The 18,208-nt window shown below is 38.3% G+C and overlaps 1 protein-coding gene across 2 annotated transcripts; it reads left to right on the plus strand.

Moving 5' to 3' along the window:
• Positions 1-1,369: 1,369 nt before the first annotated feature.
• On the plus strand, positions 1,370-16,460 carry LOC143875951 (Rrp15p protein). 2 transcript variants are annotated; one of them, XM_077377537.1, is made up of 10 exons: positions 1,370-1,522; positions 1,942-2,349; positions 2,455-2,556; positions 2,841-2,922; positions 3,068-3,087; positions 3,579-3,639; positions 9,900-9,994; positions 14,077-14,184; positions 14,279-14,364; positions 16,058-16,460. In XM_077377537.1, the coding sequence occupies exons 2-9, from the start codon at positions 1,945-1,947 to the stop codon at positions 14,339-14,341; spliced, it is 936 nt and encodes a 311-aa protein (XP_077233652.1). In that variant the 5' UTR covers positions 1,370-1,522; positions 1,942-1,944; the 3' UTR covers positions 14,342-14,364; positions 16,058-16,460. The 2 variants fall into 2 exon arrangements, with proteins under 2 accessions (XP_077233652.1, XP_077233648.1); XM_077377533.1 differs by having other exon boundaries at positions 1,418-1,522; positions 1,858-2,349.
• The last annotated feature ends 1,748 nt before the right edge of the window (positions 16,461-18,208 follow it).

Consider the following 18,208-nt stretch of genomic DNA (forward strand, 5'->3'; position numbering starts at 1 on the left):
CCTCACCACCGATGCTTATCCAGTTATCCTCACAAGATCTTATATGGTGCGAGCCCGTACAGTCTAATACCACCCACATCATAGGATGATCCGAGCTATCCATTTGATGGGCCACAACATAAATAGGAATTATTTCCACAGGATGATCCTAGCCCTCCGATATCCTATGGAAATGATTTGGGGGGCAGAACCTCTGGCCCATCAAATGGACGGTTTAGATCATCCTATAGTGTAGGACGTACAGTCCATTTTGAAAGATACTCAGACTACATTGGCCTACACCATATAAAAACTCTACTCGCACACCTACTCTCTCTCTCTCTCTCATCTTTGAACACGAACCCTTGGTGGGGCCCAACAATGAATGGTTAAGAGCCGAACTGTGTTAAAGTCTTCAATAACCATCCATGGCAAGTCAATGGCAGTGCTGATGGTGTTCAAGTTATCCCAAAGGCCTCGTCTATCACCTCCATGAACTGCGGGCATAGATAGACGGCTGTGATGAGAAGGTGCTAGTTTGTTTGGGATAATAGGAGATCCACATGAATGAATTGGTCTGAATCTCTGATGATGCTGGGTTGGACAACAGCAGTGTTCCAAACAATCTAGATCCTACAGTTTTTCCACATGGTTACAATTGGCATGGTATCCCCAGTTTGGACATATTTCTTTAATAAAATTGTGAAGTTTGGTTTCTATAGCCCTAGTCTTAAGGGGGTGAATTTATTGTAGAAGGGGGTGAATTTATCAGTACCCGGAAGATAATGTTGGGCTCTTTTTAGATGTAAAAAGGTATATGAAATGGCTAATGATATTTGCATTACCTGTCCTTGTCCGCTTTTAATTTTCTTTCATGAACTTTGTGGGAAATGTAATAAACTTTGACAGCTGTTTAAATAATAAGAGACAAGGTGAGTTAGTGCAATTATTACAACATGCTAGTGCCAACATCATCGTCTTGGCTACTGATATTGACACTACCATGTATTAATAATTGCATAAACTCAGTTTGTCTTCTCCATATTAATTGGCTTCTTTGAACCTTTGGGAGCCATAATAACTGTTTAAATAAGAAATGACAAGGTGAGTTAGTGCAATCATCAAAAAGTACTGTTCGGCTTACACCATAGGATGATCCAAACTGTCCGTTTGATGGGGCCACAACGTAAATAGGTTGCTCCCAGAAGTTATTTCCATAGGAATATCCTAGCCCTACAACCTACAGAAGAATTGCATATTTTGGAAACCTATATAGATCGGAGGGTTGGAATCGTCCTATGCAAATGATTTTTGATTTTTGGGACAAAAGGGGAACGATATTTTCCCCCTTAAAGGGGGTGAAACATATTTACGTAGTGGCCGATCAAATGGACGGTTCAGATCATCCTATGTTGTAAGCCGTTCAGTACTATTTGAAAAATACTGGACCGTAAGGGCTTACATATACATCGTCTAAAGCCCTAACGTGTTTATCTCCTCTTCGTGAACTAGCTTTCTCCTCCCACGACTGAAATCTAGACGGGTAAGCTCTCTCTCTCTCTCTCTCTGATAGGTAGGGTTCATGATCATGAACTTTGTTTCTTTTTTGGTTGAATTCAGTTGGTTTAATGAGATTCACAATCCAATACTGCTAGGGCTTGTTTTATTTTTAATGGTTGCTAGGGCTTGTTTTTATCATGTATCTTTGTTTTTCTGAATCCAAATCAAGTTGATTTTTTAGTCTAAGATTCGGTTTAGGACTCACAATCGGTTGTCAAAATAGAAAACTAACAGTGCCCTTAGCAGGATAATCAATTTACTTGTTCTTCTGGTATGCAATATGCAAATTGCACATTATGGATTTCTATTTTGTATCAGACTGAATTCAAGGAATTGACTGTGTGAGATAGACACTAGAGTGTTGTGGCTTTGCATCTGAACTTAGCATTTTGCAATTATTAGGCCATGGCTACTACAGAAATCAATATGTCTGAACCAATAAGTGGCCCGAAGAAGAGGAAGTTAAAGCAGAAGAATAGCAAGGCAAGGAAGAGACCAGAAGTATATAAGGAAAGAGGATCAAAGATGAGAACAAACAAGAAAATGAGAAAATTGTTTGAGAAACGGGCGAAAGAGTACAATTCTGATGAGGATGAGTCAGGCCCTGAAGATGGTGATCCAAATGGCTCAACTGGTAATTCAAGTGAAGATGAAGGTGTGAAAGATTTGGATGCTCAAGAAGATATGGGAGGCTCTGAAGATGAAGGTGATGGGATTCAACATGGAATCACAAAGTTTACTGATGGTTGTAGAGCCTTTAGAATGGCTTTCAAGAAGATTATGAAGAAGAATGTCTCGAGTGATGCACTCGTAAGTACTGTCTTATTAATTTTTTTGTTTCTTCCTTTTAAATCCTTTCAAAATTTAGAGCCCATAAGTCCATAAAAAATTATGTTAGTCTGGCTTGCTTTGCAGGGTCCTGTTTTGTCTGGGCATAAGAAACTTATAGCAGAGAAGCTTGCTGATGAAGAAGCTGAACGCAAGGTTAAGGGCGAGGCCAAGAAAGAGAAGCACTTGGTATTATTTTTCTTTGTTCACACCTCCCCATATGCTCCTCTTAATATATTCTACCAACAGCTTTTTGTATTTCTTTTCCTTTATATTTTTTTATCAGAATTACTTGATCCATTTATTTCTCAAACCTTTCAAAAATAAAAAAGTAAAAACAAAATTGTGTGTGTATATGTATGTTATATCTACATATATGTATATATATAAATTATTTACACACACACATATATATTTATAGTTTTGTACATATTAAATGTATAGCCGAATTTCTAAATCTGTGCATCTACAAGGTGAGAGAGAAAGGACATGTGAAGCCTGCCAATTTCTTGGATACTAAGGAAAAGTTTCTTCTTAGTGTTGCTACGAAAGGAGGTATAATTTTTGTTTTAGTTAATTGATACCTGAATCATTTCTTTTTTCAGTTGGAAACTTGTATCTGAATGCGTACTTTAGCTTGCTTTGGTGCTTTTGGTCACTAACCAATGCCCTTATTGCATGTACAATTCTGGACTTTCAGTGGTCAAGTTATTTAATGCTGTAAGTTGTTACCTGATGGTTTCGTTTTGTTGCTTATTATTTTGAATTTGACACAATGTTTTCCTTTTATAGGCTTGATATTGTTTGTATGCAAGGTTTTAAATTTCAGTTTCGATACGAGTTTAGGACCCCCCGGAAATCGAAATTTCGGCCGAAATCCAGCGAAACAAAGAAAACAGTATTTTATTTGATATAAAATTTCAGCCGAAATTACCGAAATTTTGGTAATTTCGGTTGAAATTTCGGTAAAATATTAAAATAAAAAAAAAAAAAACATGTTTTTGGGGTGAAATTTCAGAAAAAAACGAAATTCCGAAATTCCGACCGAAATTCTGAAATTTCGGCCGAAATAAAATTCCGTTTCGGGTAAGTGTGATTTCGGTGTCGGTCTCCACAGAAATCCAAAATTTCGGATTTCGGTCGAAATTTAAAACCATGTTTGTATGTATATTTAAGCCAATTATATTAAGAATTTCATGTTGGATGTGTAGGTCAACAAGGCACAAAATGCTCAAAAAGGCTTGAATCCCTCGAGGTCTAAAGATGCAAAAGGTATGCCACTTGCACTTTATATTTGCCATGGAGCATTTTAACAATCCATATTTATCTCATGACTCATGTTTGTCCGAGTCAGGAGTTGTAGTTGAATTGTTAGTGGGGTGGATTGATTCAAATTGTTGAATCTGATAATGAATGATAATTTAAAACATTATCATATAATGTAAAAATTGGGGAGAAGAAATACAAATGATATATTAGAAAAGTAACTTTTGAAAGATAAAATATACCAAACTTAATCTTTTTTAATCATTTTTTTAAAGATGATAAATTCTTCATTTTTATCATTTAATTATAATTATAATGTATGTAAAGAATTATGTTGGAAATCAAATAGTATCGGATCCCACTTTCACATCATATTCATACAAATATGAATCATAATATATCAGTCTCAGCTTTCAAGCATTATAACGTTATATTTTAGTACCTTCTTCTGTTATTCATTAATGAACCATAACGTGCGAACAAGAAAGTGCATGAACAATGGGATAGAAATAGTAGAATTGAACTTCCCAAGCTTTGCCTTGATCTTAGAAAGTTCTTCTAGTGAACTGCTTGTATTCCAAGCAACTAATTATTTTACCCCAAAACCAAAAAAATGTGAACACTTTGTTTCTCTCATTTGATTCAAGTGCAAGAGGGTAAATATCAATTTTAGGGCTCAAATGGCTAAAAACTTTAAATAGAACAGAGAAAAAATAAATAAATTTAAGAAGGATGAAAAAATATGAAATTTCACATATGCTTTCTTCCTTTCATCAAAAACTCACTATTCTATATGAATCTTCATTTTGATTTCCAGGGTCCCATGATTCAACTGTATCTGGATTGGTTCTACTGTATCTGCGATTCTATTTGTCGATTCATACCTATCACATGTTGAATTGAATCGACAAAGGAATCATATTGTATAATGAAGCTAGGAAATGGTAAATGGTGAAATTCAGTTTTGTACTGGCCATGGATGTGGAAGGTTAGATATAAATAGATACTTTTACCAGGATGAAGAGGTTCGTGTACATTGCCTAGACATTAATATGGTTGTTTATTTGGTGTTTGATGTTGGATTTGGGTATTTTCTCATGGGAAGAATAAGGCTACATCTCTCTCTCTCTCTGTATATATTATTGGGGAGTAGTTATTATTTCTCTGAACATGTGATTATGTGGATACTATTAGCAAAAAAGGCAAGAGAACCAAAATTGTAAAGACTAAGAAAAGAAGCTAACTCCAATGCTGATAAGTGATGTTGACATGGGGAGCATGGACGAGGAATACGGCTTGAGTAGTATAGGTAGATAGTCTCTTCTCTTCTTCATGGAATAAAAGAGGAGGCATCATAAGAATTTGGACACCTAAGTTGTTTTGGAGAGAGGTTGTAAGTGAGGGTATGTGTTGTGTAAACCAAGTGTATTGATCTAGTGCATCCCGCAACCCGCACGTGGTGCAAGAATGGAACCAAGAGAAAAAGGAACTCAATAGCCAGCTCAATTAAATATATAAAAGGGGAGGGTACGTCTTACGGAAGGTATGAACCAAAGAAGAAAAAAATCCTTTCCACCCTCATTGATATTCTGAAATCCTTCAACATGGATGAGGGTCGTAACTCATGAAGACAAAAGGCTCGATCGGACTGGGAAACGTAAACTGGCAAAGGAAGATGGACTGGGAGTGGAGGAAACGACCGCTTTCAAAAAACATGGACACGCAATCATGGTACTGCTCTACCACGCGAGGAGAAATTGCACATGCAATTTCTTGGAGGAGGCCAAGGGGAAGAAGGATGAGATTGAGGCCCTCACTGGCAAAAGATCATTGGAGACTTGGAGGAGGTCCGTGTTCCTCTCCATAAACTCCCACATTTTCAGAAAGCCCTAGCTGAAGAAAAGGAGGCTTTGGAAGTGGAAATGGATTCCGGAGAAGAAGAATGGGATACTATTGTCAGCCACGAGACCACTCAGTCCAGGAACTCAATGGATGCTGATCTTAGCGGGCAGGTCAAGAGCTACAGGGAAAGGGCTGAGAAGGGAGTGGAGGAGGACTGTGTGGATGAAGAGGAGGAACAACAGGCCTTTCAAGAAGAATTTGGAAAAATGTCGACGATGGGAAAGTTCTTGGGGATTGGTTTGAGGAAAATGTGCAGAAGACAAAAGAGATGTTCCTGGATATTGAGAAGCGGGACGCTATGGAAAAAAGAAAAAAACACCGGCCAAGGGAAGCAGGGAGCTTAAAGCTCTCAAGAAATAGGGTCTTCCTTGGTCTTTTGATGTAAATGTTTTTTTTATTGGGTATTTATAATTTTTAGGTATTGATGTTTGTGTTTTGGAGATTTTCTTTTTGTTTTTTAGGGATGATGGTGCGTGTTTCTCTCTCTCTTGAAGATTGAAGAGGTGGGTTGTAAAGATCGGACGATGGGAACCTTTCCCCTTACTGTGGAAGTGGAAGTGAGTTGAGATTATTGGAGTGTGCTTGAGGGACTCTAGGTCCTTCGCTGCTCGAGGAATTTCCTCCATTTATTCTCTCCTCTAATTAGAGTTAAAAGGGCATATGACATGGTTTGTTTATGAAATGTTTCTCTTTGTGCTTTGGTGGAAGCTTTTAGCGAGTGTTCTTGGGTTTAAGGGATGAACTGTACTGATATCCGAGAGGTGCTTGAGGAACCTTGGTTCTTCGCTGCTCGTGATTTCTCTTGCCCATGGATGGCTAACCAACGATTGCACTGAAGGAATGAGGATTCTAAAGATTTGAGGGTAGGATTTGGTGATGGTGAAAGTCTTGAATGCTGCTAACAACTAGTTTTCTCTGGGTATTGTGGGAAGTTGTAGCTCCTTGTTCCATTTGGGAAGTGCAGTGCGGGGCACTGATTGAAATTCTTAAGGATATCTTGATGTTGTTCTTTTATTCTTTTGTTTTCGGCCTTTGGAGGGTAATCCAATGGCTGTCACGATGTATGTAATGGGGTGGGACTGATTGTCCCCAATCTTTGTACATCCTGATATTATGAATATACCTGTCAATTTAAAAAAAAAAAAAAAGGGTACATGTTGTGTAAAGGGGTGAGCGTATGTGGTTTGTGCTGTAATGGGATGAATTGATGTTGAGTAGGAATCAAGGAAGAGGTATGTAAACAAGGAGGATGATAAGAAGGTTGCAAATGGGTGCCATCTTGGCACAACCGCCACAAGCAGCCATGATATCGCCCTAACTACCTAGTCATATCAGCTACCTAGTCACATCAGCATAACCATTTTTGCCACATCAGCCTTGACAGCTGTCAATGGGCTGTTATGGAGCTGGCGATTCCAGCTAACTCACAGCTGTCACAAGTCTAGAATCTTCTCCACTTTCTATAAATAGAGGTCTTGAGTCATTTGTAGAGGAGTCCTGAATTGTATAATTTTGTGAGTGATTTATTTATTGTTATTTTTTTGCGTTTGGAAGTCGGGTCTAAACTCTTGGAGTGAAGGATCTTTCCTCCATGGATGAGTTGAAGAATCTTCCATGCAAGTCTTTCTAATTGTTTTTCATTCAAAAAAAAAAAGTCTTTTTAATTCATCTCTGTTTGATCTTTTAGCTGTAATCAGTCTTGCTTACGTTTCAGTTTCAGTGAAATTCAGTCCTATTCTGAATTCCCGTTTTACGTTTCTGCTCTAACCTGAAATGTGGTTCTAAGTTATAGTCTGTCCTCTACAAATTACTTTAGTTTCTATTATTGATATTCTGTGAGTTTCCATACAGATTCCATCTTCATATCTCATTTTGTTTTCTTCCAATTTTCATTTGCCTGAGAGTTTTAGTCCAGATGACGAGCTGATTCAAAATTCTGCTTGTGAATGTACATATAACTTTTAGGGGCAGTTTGGATACGTGGATTTTAGAATCCAGGTTCTAGTCTGAAAGCAGTGTATAATTCTGGATTTTACAATCTATTATCCTGGATTTTAAGAAATCCAGATTTTAGAAATCTCCCCCCCATCTTGAGATTTCTAAAACCTGGAAACACATGGTGATCTCGTACTCTTCTTTCTGTCAGCAAAAGAGTATGAGATCATCCCATGTTTCCAGGTTTTAGAAATCTTAGGATGGGGGAGAGATTTCTAAAAGCTGGATTTCTTACTTAAAATCCAAGATTCTAAAGAGAAGCGAAATGGACGGTCTCCTTCTTCTCGTCTCCCATCTACAATTTTGAAGAAATCCAAGATTCTAAAATCCGCGTATCCAAACGGCCTTAGTGAATTATGCTTGTTGCAACAAACTGAATTCAATCTGAATTCTGAATACATCCGAAAACTCTCTGCTGGAACCGTGTGAGTATGATCTGTTCATTAAACTTGGTTTCAGCAGAGAATATTAAATTCTCTGGTCAATACTGCAATTCACATAATAGATCTCGCCATCCTGTAGTGAACATTGGCTTACTGCAATTTTAGAAGAGTCGGTCAGTGTCTTTACTCCTTGATAACTCAATAAACTTGACTGGATCTTGAACCGAAAGTTGAACTTTTGTCTTGAATTTTCTTGCTGTCCTGGCGTGAATCCTGTATTATTTAAACCTATCATGCTACCTCTTGTTCCTTCAGATTGAGGGGAACAAAACGAAACTGAACTGGTTTTATGCTTCCACAACAGTTCTAGATTGGAATGCATATGAAATTCCTTCTTGGTAGAACCAAAAACACCATGAGTTTTTGCTGCTCTTGCTTTGATTCTGATCTGCTGAACCTTTTCTTTTGATCTGAAACGAATCTCTGTGCAACTATTCAGCCTTTAATTTTTCTTTTAGTCCCAATATTGTGTGCTCTATAGCAGATCTGAGTTCAAATCAAAAATTGTTGGAATCAAATTGTACTCGAACCAGTCTTCAAAGTTGTGAGCTTTATAGCTGGAATCGAACTTGACTTCTGCTCCATCCCAGCGCTCTACATCAATAAGCTAGCCAACTTGGGCACTTTTGTTTTGATTAGCTATGGGATAAATGTGATAAACAGAACATTTCGTTCTTTTCTCTGCATATCTCTCCGCTGCAAATGGGGCTGTAGGTTGCCCATCGCCCTCCTACACACCCACGCACCCACCCACCCACCACAACCACAACCACAACCACATTCCATTTCTGTTGGTTACACAGGGTTGTTAGCTTTCGTTTTCCCCCATTTCTGTAAAGATTAAAACATTATTAAGGTGATAAACTAGTCACCATAGAAAAGAACAATGTCTACAGTAGTGGGATGTAATTCTGGCTAACTTTGGGCACACAAGTCTAGATCAAATTGATTTTGTTATTTCTTATCGCTCTTATGTGACTTGTAACTTATTTCTTTGAGGGCCACCTTCTTTTCCTTCATCATTTCATGCCAACCATTTGACATGTTATTCACTTGGCTTTCTTGCTACATCAGATGTAACTGCTTCTTGGATATTCTCGCTTCCTTGGGACGGAACACTACATTGACCTTATCTTCTTGTTTGTCATGTGGCTTTTTTTGCGATTTTTATCCAAACTCAGCTTTATTGATTCTTACCTTTTATTTCTTTGAATGTTATCTTCATTTCCCTTATGCTTCTTCAGTGGATTTAACGGTCTTCTTATTATCTCGGCTAAACATTGAACTTATTGAAGAAGATGGGTTTAAGAAGAAGAGAAGATGATAAATGTCCAAGGAAGGTAGATCGTGTTCTCAGGGGTCTTATTGTAATATTCTTAAATTTCTACTTTTATATTTACTTGTGTATAATACACTATCAGGATATGCCCCAATACTGTGACCTTATGGGTTTCACTTCAGTCCACATGATCACTCTTGCTCTTATTCTTCTGTTTTCTCTTCTCTTCTCATCGCTTCTTTCTCCTTTTCTCACAAAACCTAGATCTAGATTTGCTAGCGGTCATGGGTACAGGCAGCAATAGTAGGTACCTAGGATACCAAGAGGAGAAGGTAATACATTCCGATTTCAGGGTGGGTACTAGAGATCTCTTTACCCTTTTGTGTGTTCGTGTTTGCGCATATAGTTTTGTATTGTTTGCGCACTCGCATGTGTGCAATGGGCCTTGGAGTAGTCTATGGTGTTTGTGTTGAAACATTTGCACTTTTCTTTTCTAAAGCTATTAGTACCCTTTTTCTCCTTGTAATTGAATTCTCCGTGATCATTTTTTAGTGTAACTACTTTCGTGTGCTTTGTTTTCAGTATGTTCTCTTTTTTGCATCTAATTGTAATAACTTATCTTCTAATTGTTGTATTACTTGTCACAGTATTGGGGAAACAAAGGAAACAAGCCTTTCTAGCAGAGTTACGGAAGACATCAGCACAAGCCACTGATAGTACTTCTCTAATCAATTATTCTAAGGTGTGTGCCCATGTGCATGTGTTTTTTCTCTTATATATCATTTTATCAATTTTGAGGGATAATTTTTCTCCTTTTCCTTTTTCGTTTCGTATTGTTTCTACCATCAGTAGCTATTTCTTGTTTCTGTATGTATTCATCAATCTCTTTTTAGTGCATTTAGAACCCATATACAATACATTCCCATTTCTTCCTACGGTTCATGAACACAATTTTACTACCACTCTACCACTCAAAACTTCAAACTGAGGTATTATTGGTAGATACATTCTTCAAGTTTCTTTATATATTGTTACATCACTTTTATTGTACACCACACTTATATGGTGTATCATTAGGCTCCTTATCTACTTCATGGCACACCACTGACATTATAACTTAACTTATACTTCATTTTCTCATCATTACCTTGGGATCATGCCATCACTTTTTTTATGAGTCCTCTATATTTCATGATCTTTATTCCGGTTAAAGACAATCCAACCATCTTTTTAGGACCATGTCACTACCTGAACTCGTGTGGGTCCCATGCATGGGGTTCACTATACTTAGTAATACACCTTTTGTGGATCTTGTGTGCCTTTAGAAGGCTGTACAAGCTTTGGGTCTCAACTGTCCCAACCATCTTTGTGAAGCATGCTATTCAGGTGCCTTTTGGAAAAATATATTTTCTTCCATTGCTTTGTTCCTTGCTAGTGATTCCAAGCTTGGGTAAGCCTGGCTTCCTTCAGAATTGAAGTATTGGTTGATTTCTTTCAAGATTTAGTGATTTACAAAGAAAAAGTTTAGAATTAAGTCGATGAATCTATGCAGTGGGTTTGGTTGACTTCTCACGTGCATCATCATTGTAAGATCTATTGGATTTGGTTGACAGCAACACAATATAGGATTATTTCTAAGTTTCATAGTCAATGCGTCCAAAGGCCTTTTTCCATTGGTTTTATCCATTCGTCTCAGACAATGTTCCTAAAACCTTCATGCAGTGTCCACATGTTCTAGAATTTGAAGGGGCTTGTAGGTGGATTTCTGGCTTCTAAAATCTCTCTCTCTCTCAAAAAAAAAAAAAAAAAAAAATCTCTTTTCCAAATCTGGATTTCGTGAGATGGAGATACATGTCATTTTTTTTTGAATGGAGATGGAGATACATGTCATTGTCATGGAGAAAATCTCTCCCCTAATTTTCAGTTTGAAGATTTCGACAAATCGTCTTGTTCTCCCTTCAGTTCGCAAAAAATCCAAACATAAACACGATGAGAAAATTCAGAAATCCTAACTCTCAATACCGATTCCTCAATGCATATCCAAGTACTAAAATAGGAATCAACATTCTCTTTACAAGGGTAATTGGAATGGGAAAGGGATGTGATACCAATACCGATTCTTGATCAAATGCACCCTTACATCGTTAGGGTTTCTGTGCAAATTTTCAACATTATTGATTGCTCTCTTCAGCCAATCGATCGGGAGAAATTCACAACGCCCAACTATTAGTTACATGCTTTCGAGGCTTTCAAGGACGTTTGCTGATATTAAATTGGACTAGAAACCATATTATGCACCCAAGTTCCCTTAAGTTCACATGCGGACCCTAGGTTTGCATCAGCTATTTTGGCATATTTGGGTCTTATTAGTGAAATTGATTTGAACGAATCTAAAGCAAGAGCTTCTTGACGGCCGTCGAATTTTCAAGGAAGTTCGGTTGGAGGATGTGGATAGTGGGGGATTCCTTGAATACCGTTAGGTGGGCTACAAGGAGGAATGTTGGGCCCTAGTAGTTATGTCCTACTCTAAAGAAAGTGAGAGATCTTTGTGGGAATGTGATTTTGTGTTTCTTCATGTTCTTTAGAGTTGCCAATGGGGTTGTAGGTTCCCTAGCAAAAGATTGTGCTGGTAGGGAGTTCCTAATCATTGGCTCGAAAGCCCGAGTAAGTCACCTTGGGTTTTTATTTGGATTGACCGCAAACTTGGGTTGGGTTTGAGCCTATTTCTTAAAGCCTGTGTTAAAAATGTGTTGTGCTTGGCTATACTTTGTTACTACCCGAAAAATTGGCCCATCTCATATAAAAAACTACATGTGTTAAATTTATCATTGTTAAATTACATGTTTATACTAATAGTGTTATAAATTAGTGTCATAAGAAGTGACTCTTTCTCATAATATGTATGGTATAGGCATCGGCAGAATAAAGTTGTGAAACATCTCGCTCATTGGTAAATGGCTATGGAGATATGGGGAGGAAAAGGATTCTCTTTGGCATAACATCATCGGAGACAAATACGGGCGCGTGGGAGTGATTGGGATTGTAGAGATCCTGGCGCAGGTAAAGACTCTGGTGTATGGAAATCTATCTGTGACTCCAGATCTTTCTTCGATCCCTGTGTGAGACTATCAGTGGGTCGAGGGGATGCCACTCATTTCTGGACGGACCTATGGATGGGAGACTCCCCACTCAGCCTTGCCTTTCCCTGATCTATATCAGTTAGCGTCCTACAAAGAAGCATGCGTTTGCGAGTGCATTGATTGTAAAAGGATTGGGAAAGGGATATATTGGATCATTAGACTCAGAGGGAATCTCAAGGATCAGGAAATTCCTAGGCTTTCCCATCTTCTATCTCTTCTGGAGTCTCAATATTGCTCCCCGTTGTGTTAGGATTGGAGGATTTGGGCCCCATACATCTAGGGTAGGTTCTCTGTTTGATCCTTCTTTTGCAAGCTGGTATGTGGCGACCGCCAGGAATCCAAATTCTCCATTATTTGGAGATTGATGGTCCCACTCCATGTGGCAGCATTTGCTTTGAGAATGGCTCATAGGCGGAGAAACTCATCTGATGTCTCAAGAGGTGTAAGGTGTCTTTAGTAAGCAGATGTATCCTCTGTAAGGAGATGGAATATTCATTGAACCATGTCCTCCTTCATTGCCCCTTTGCATCCACCGTGTGGAGGGTAATTTTAAGGAGTTTTGGCTTCTCATGGATCTTCCGCAGATCCATTTCAAAAACCTTGTTATATTGGCCTTGTAGCCCTTTTGGTGAGTCGGGTCGAGCCCTATGGTGCATGTCACCCTACGCTATTATATGCCATCTGGCTAGAGAGAAACATAAGAACGTTTGAAGACAAGGAAAAAAAGCATCGTCGGGATTATATTAGAGATAGAGATTGACCTCATAGCTTGGGCCAAATCAAGGGATCTCTTGACTTCATATTCAGCAGGTGATATTTTGACAAATTGGCAAGCGATAATTTGGGAGGAAAAAAGTTAAAAGCTACCCTACACCCTTCTTGGAAGCCGCCCTCAAGTGGGTGGCTTAAACTCAACTTTGACGGAAGTGCAAAAGGTAGGCCGGGCCCGACAGGAATAGGAGGTCTAATCCTCAACGCAGAAGGCAATATCATCTTTTCATACTCTAGCCCGGGTGGGATATGTGAATCCAATGAGGCGGAAGCAAAATCATTACTGTATGAGCTTAAGTGGCCTTGATCCCTTGATAGTGGAGGGTGACTCTTCCAATGTCATATATTGGGCGAGAGGAGAAGCCCAGGGCCCTTGGAAACTGTCTAGCATTATCTCAGAAATTCAGGATTGCTGTAAGGTCATACGCCCAAGTTTCTCACAGATCTTTAGGTCCACTAACAAAAAAGCCAACGAGCTAGTGAAGGCAGGAGTGAGGAGCAGCTGAGTGGCAGTTCCCATCAATTGTCCCACCATTGGTTGTGGTTCAATAATGTTTACCATTTTGTGTATTAGTTCCCATCAATTTTTTTAAAATAAACATAACACTTCCAAATTCTATTACTCTATACAAATGTGCATGTTGTCTTCCGTAGTAGTTTAACTGGGAGCTGTACTTATCAACTTTTTTTTAAATGATACACTTATAATTTTAGTATACTCAAATGATTTACTTATCATTTTTTCTTGTTTAATGTAAAACGGATTATTCAACATATTATAGTGATCCTTTGTTTTGGACTGAGTATAGATACGGTCCTCTGGATCTTAGATGCAGCATAAGATGTCATGTCTTTCGGATTAACTTAGTTTGCCTTTTGGCACTAATCTTTTAATTTGTTTTGGGTTCTGCAGGATACTAAGTTTACACGACCAGAGAGCAATGGCGAGCCCGGGTGGGCTCCTTTACGCGACAGCTACATGCTTACTGATTCAAAGTTGAAGGATTGGGATAAAATGCCAGTAAGACATAATGATCCGTCTGTCTCTGCAGTTCTCTTGGTCTTTAACATGCATTTTACATGCTGATCTAAGTGTTTTTTTCATTTGCATTTAGGATCCTGCTTCAACTGTTGTTCCGGATGAAATGCCTCTAGACTATTCCACTGACGATGAATAAGATAGAGTTCAGGAAATAGTCAGGTAAATGGCGGTTTCTCGTGAAAATGTTGCATTGGCTTTCGAAAATTGTATTGCCTTGTTATAACTGTAATACATCTTTTCCATTCTTCCTATGCTCTATATAATGGGCTACTGATATTATTCTTTGCATATTGACGGTCACGTGGTATGATTTATGAGAGAAATAGTGGTGCTTGTTTGTAGTTTGCCATCCTTTTGGTTGATTGTTCACTCCGAGTTTGGTAATCCATCGACAAGTGGTGTGTCCAAGCTGCGTTTTCCTGTACATAGTTATTTTGCACTCTTATAATATGGGAATATTCCATCCATATTTCAATTCATGTTGTATCTTATCATTTGGAGACTAGATACCTCTTCAATCTGGAGTTTTCTTTAGTATCCACTGTAGGATAAATAGCCATCATAGCACTTTCCCTTCTTGCCAATGCTTGTGCACCATTACTGCTTAGTTTCCAACTGAGCCTTTGCCAAGCACTCTGCGCCAGCAAGCCGCAAGTGTTTTAAACTCACAGTGCTTCCATTTAAAACTGTGGATAACTTGCACATCATGCATGTTTTTTTTTAATGGCAATGATTCATTGATAATAGAGAAAGAATGTACATCACCTACTGAGGAGGTGAGTTGAAGAATAAGAAAGGAGAAAAAAAAAGTAAACCAAAATCCAGAGAAAGGTAAAAAAATCCAGGAGGGAGAAAGTCAAAAAGTTCTAAATCCCTTCTAGCTACTCCTTCCCTGGCCAATCTATCTTCTTCCGAATTTGCCGATCTTTTCACATGATGGAAAGATACACCAGATTCCCCTACTCTGTCCATAATCTCGTCGATCCAACCCACAAATCTCCAAGGATACGGACAACTTCCTTTTAACCATCTAATCGCATTGGGGGAGTCTCCTTCCCCTACTCGGTACATCATGCATGTTCTCTCATCTACAATGTATATATTGAACAAATGTAATCCTGTTTCCATCTTCCAATTCCAAATTATTCCATGCGCCTCTTATTTTGCCATCTCGTTTGCATTCCGGTTTAGGAATTCAATTTGCCTCAATTCCTTGCAGAATCTTCCTCTTTTTGCCATATCACATAACCCTTGTATTAGAATTTCAAGCTACTCCATCCTGTATGCTAATAATTTTTCTCTCAAGCCACTCCCTGTAAGCTAACAATTTTTCACTCAGAGCAGCATGCTGTTCTCTCTCTCTCTCTCTCTTAAAATCTTGTCATGTAACCCTTGTATTAGAATATCAGGGTACTCCTTGTATGCATATTAATTATTTTTTACTCATAGCAGCATGCTGTTCTTTTAACCTTACCATGAACCTTTGTATCAGAATCTCAAACTACTACCCTTTTACTAATGAACTATTGGTAAGATACTGTGTTGTTAAACTTGGACTAATTGTTTATTGCGATCTGAAATTTATGCCCTGTTGGTTTTGGATTTTGAGAACTGATTGCGAGTCCAAAACTGATTGTTGGACTCAAAATTAAACACAAATTTAAGTCCAATAATTGAGTTTTGGACTTGCAATTGATTCTCAAAATTCATAATACTGGGCCTTCATGATTCATAAGCAACTAAGGTCTTTTTCAGGAAGAGCTAAGATGTTGCCAACCGAAAGGTTTTTATCTTGAAAGTCATTCCAAGTCTTCTGATTTCACATCTTGATGACAACAGGTTTTTTTTGCAGGTACAACGAAAATCCATCCTGGTCGTACACCCAGATTGACTCAGACTACATGCCTAAATGTCAAAATCAATTTTGCCTTGTATATGGAGGATATACCTAGAAAGAAACCTGCTGAGCCTATTGATGATGGTAAGCAAGTAATTAGGATATTCATCTGAAAACCTCAATGGGTTTCTCTTAGGTATGGGCTTTCAAATGAACTGTTCTCTTGCTTGAAAGTACTGTGAAAAATTGGAGTCCATTTCTTGGCAAAAAGCACTTAGTGTAGAGTTCTGAGAATGCCCATTGAGATAGCTCTTCTGGGTTCGTAGTGATCTCTGATAAATTTCACTCTTAAGCCTTTTACACCTGAGTAGTAGAAGGCATCTATGAAGAAATTGCTGTGTTTGGTTCTCCCATTTCCTATATAGGGTGAAACTGAAAAAAGATATTCCCAGTCAGGATATGGGAAAATGGTAATGGGTCCTATGCCTTAATCCTAATGCTCCATTACCAATCACTTTAGTTGTGATGCAAGAACTCTAAAAAAATATGCCTTTGATTTCAGGGAGGGGCTTGCTAGGCAATTTCACGTTTTCCTTCTAGTAGAAGTATTCAATACCAGCAAACAGGGGTAAGAGAATGTCCATAATTGTATCCACTGCACCAAAATCACATGAAGAACAACACCCAAATGAAAATACATAAATAAAATAAAACAAAAACTCGTGGCGATCGAATAGGCAGATTGTGTAATGTGAGGATTGATTCCCAGTAATTTTCACTTAACGATTGATGAATGGTTTTGTCTGAGATCAGCTACTGATTCCCATTGATCTTCAACAGTGAGATCCGTTCAAATGAGAGAGAAGGGAGACAAAAAAAAATTCCAAAGTTGACAGTTTAAAGCAATGTTCTGATTTGAAGAACTTAATTTTGCTTGGTGCCCACGCATTCCAAGATAATCTTTTGTCCTTCCCATTGTTGAAGTCTACAAAAATGGAGTTTTGGGGTCTTTAGCAGTTGGAAAAGTACAGGAGGTATGAGGGAGAGGGAGAGGGAGAGGGAGAGAGAAAGGAATTTAGTGAGACTCCAATGGGTGAGAGTGAATGGGAAGCCTGCCATTGCTATGGTGGCTTTTAATGTGGCCTTTGCCATCACGAATATACTTCTCGAGGAAGTCCTCCATGAAGGAATGAGCCATTTAGTTCTAGTCACGTACAGACAGACAATTGCCACACTTTTCTTAGCCCCCATTGCCTATCTTTTGGAAAGGTAATAGCTAATCACATTATTATTATTTTGAATGGCTAAGCAGCACATTATTAGTTAATGATCATGATCCACTTAAAGGATTTAAAGTCTTAGCGAATGACCATAACCCATATCAGGGATCCATATCGGTCTTCACAAGGGTTTTAGTTAATCAGCATGACCTATGTTCCCATCTTACTGAAGAAGGGATTTAGTTAGGGACTCTTTGGATATCACTAAATTAAATTGGTCATTATTCTAAGTTAATCTTATTTGCAAATGAGACATTAAGAGCTTGTTAATTTGGTTGCAGTAAAGTATAGTTCTATTCTAGGATAAGAGTTATTCATTGTTTGTTGTACAAGTATTCATGATGATCCTATCCCAAGAAGGCACATTATTTCGAAAAAATATGGATAAATGCAATTCCAACTCATATATGGGATTGCACTTATTCTTAGGTTTTTTTAAGATAAAGCATTTTTCATATAAAATATAACTTATTCCAAATAACGTATGTAACCTAAAATACAAGGCGGCCCACGATAAAGTCTTAACCATAAAAACCAATCCTCCAATCCTAAGGCTCCTACTTTGGAAGCCATTAACTAAGATGTAATTCTTATGTGTGACCATTATTTGCATAAAGAATTACATGCAAATAAGTTTTAGGGTTATCCAAAGAGGCCCTTATCGGGCTGGGTTAGGGTTGAGGCCTTGGCAACCCGACCCGACTCTAAACTGACCTCCATCGCCTAATTTTATAATTATTTTCTCAGGATTATGTTTTTTATCTTGTATTTTTCTGTCTGGCCCTAGATGAATGCAAACGCATCCCAACTCAACCCGAACTCAACCCGAACTGATTTGGAGGCGGGTTGGGGTGGGTTGGGTTGGGTTAGGGTTTGCCTCAACCCG

The sequence above is a fragment of the Tasmannia lanceolata genome, unplaced genomic scaffold, assembly GCF_043159265.1.
Source record: "Tasmannia lanceolata isolate RefF3 unplaced genomic scaffold, GAP_Taslan_0.1 ptg000002l, whole genome shotgun sequence".
In the NCBI taxonomy this organism is placed as follows: Eukaryota; Viridiplantae; Streptophyta; class Magnoliopsida; order Canellales; family Winteraceae; genus Tasmannia; species Tasmannia lanceolata.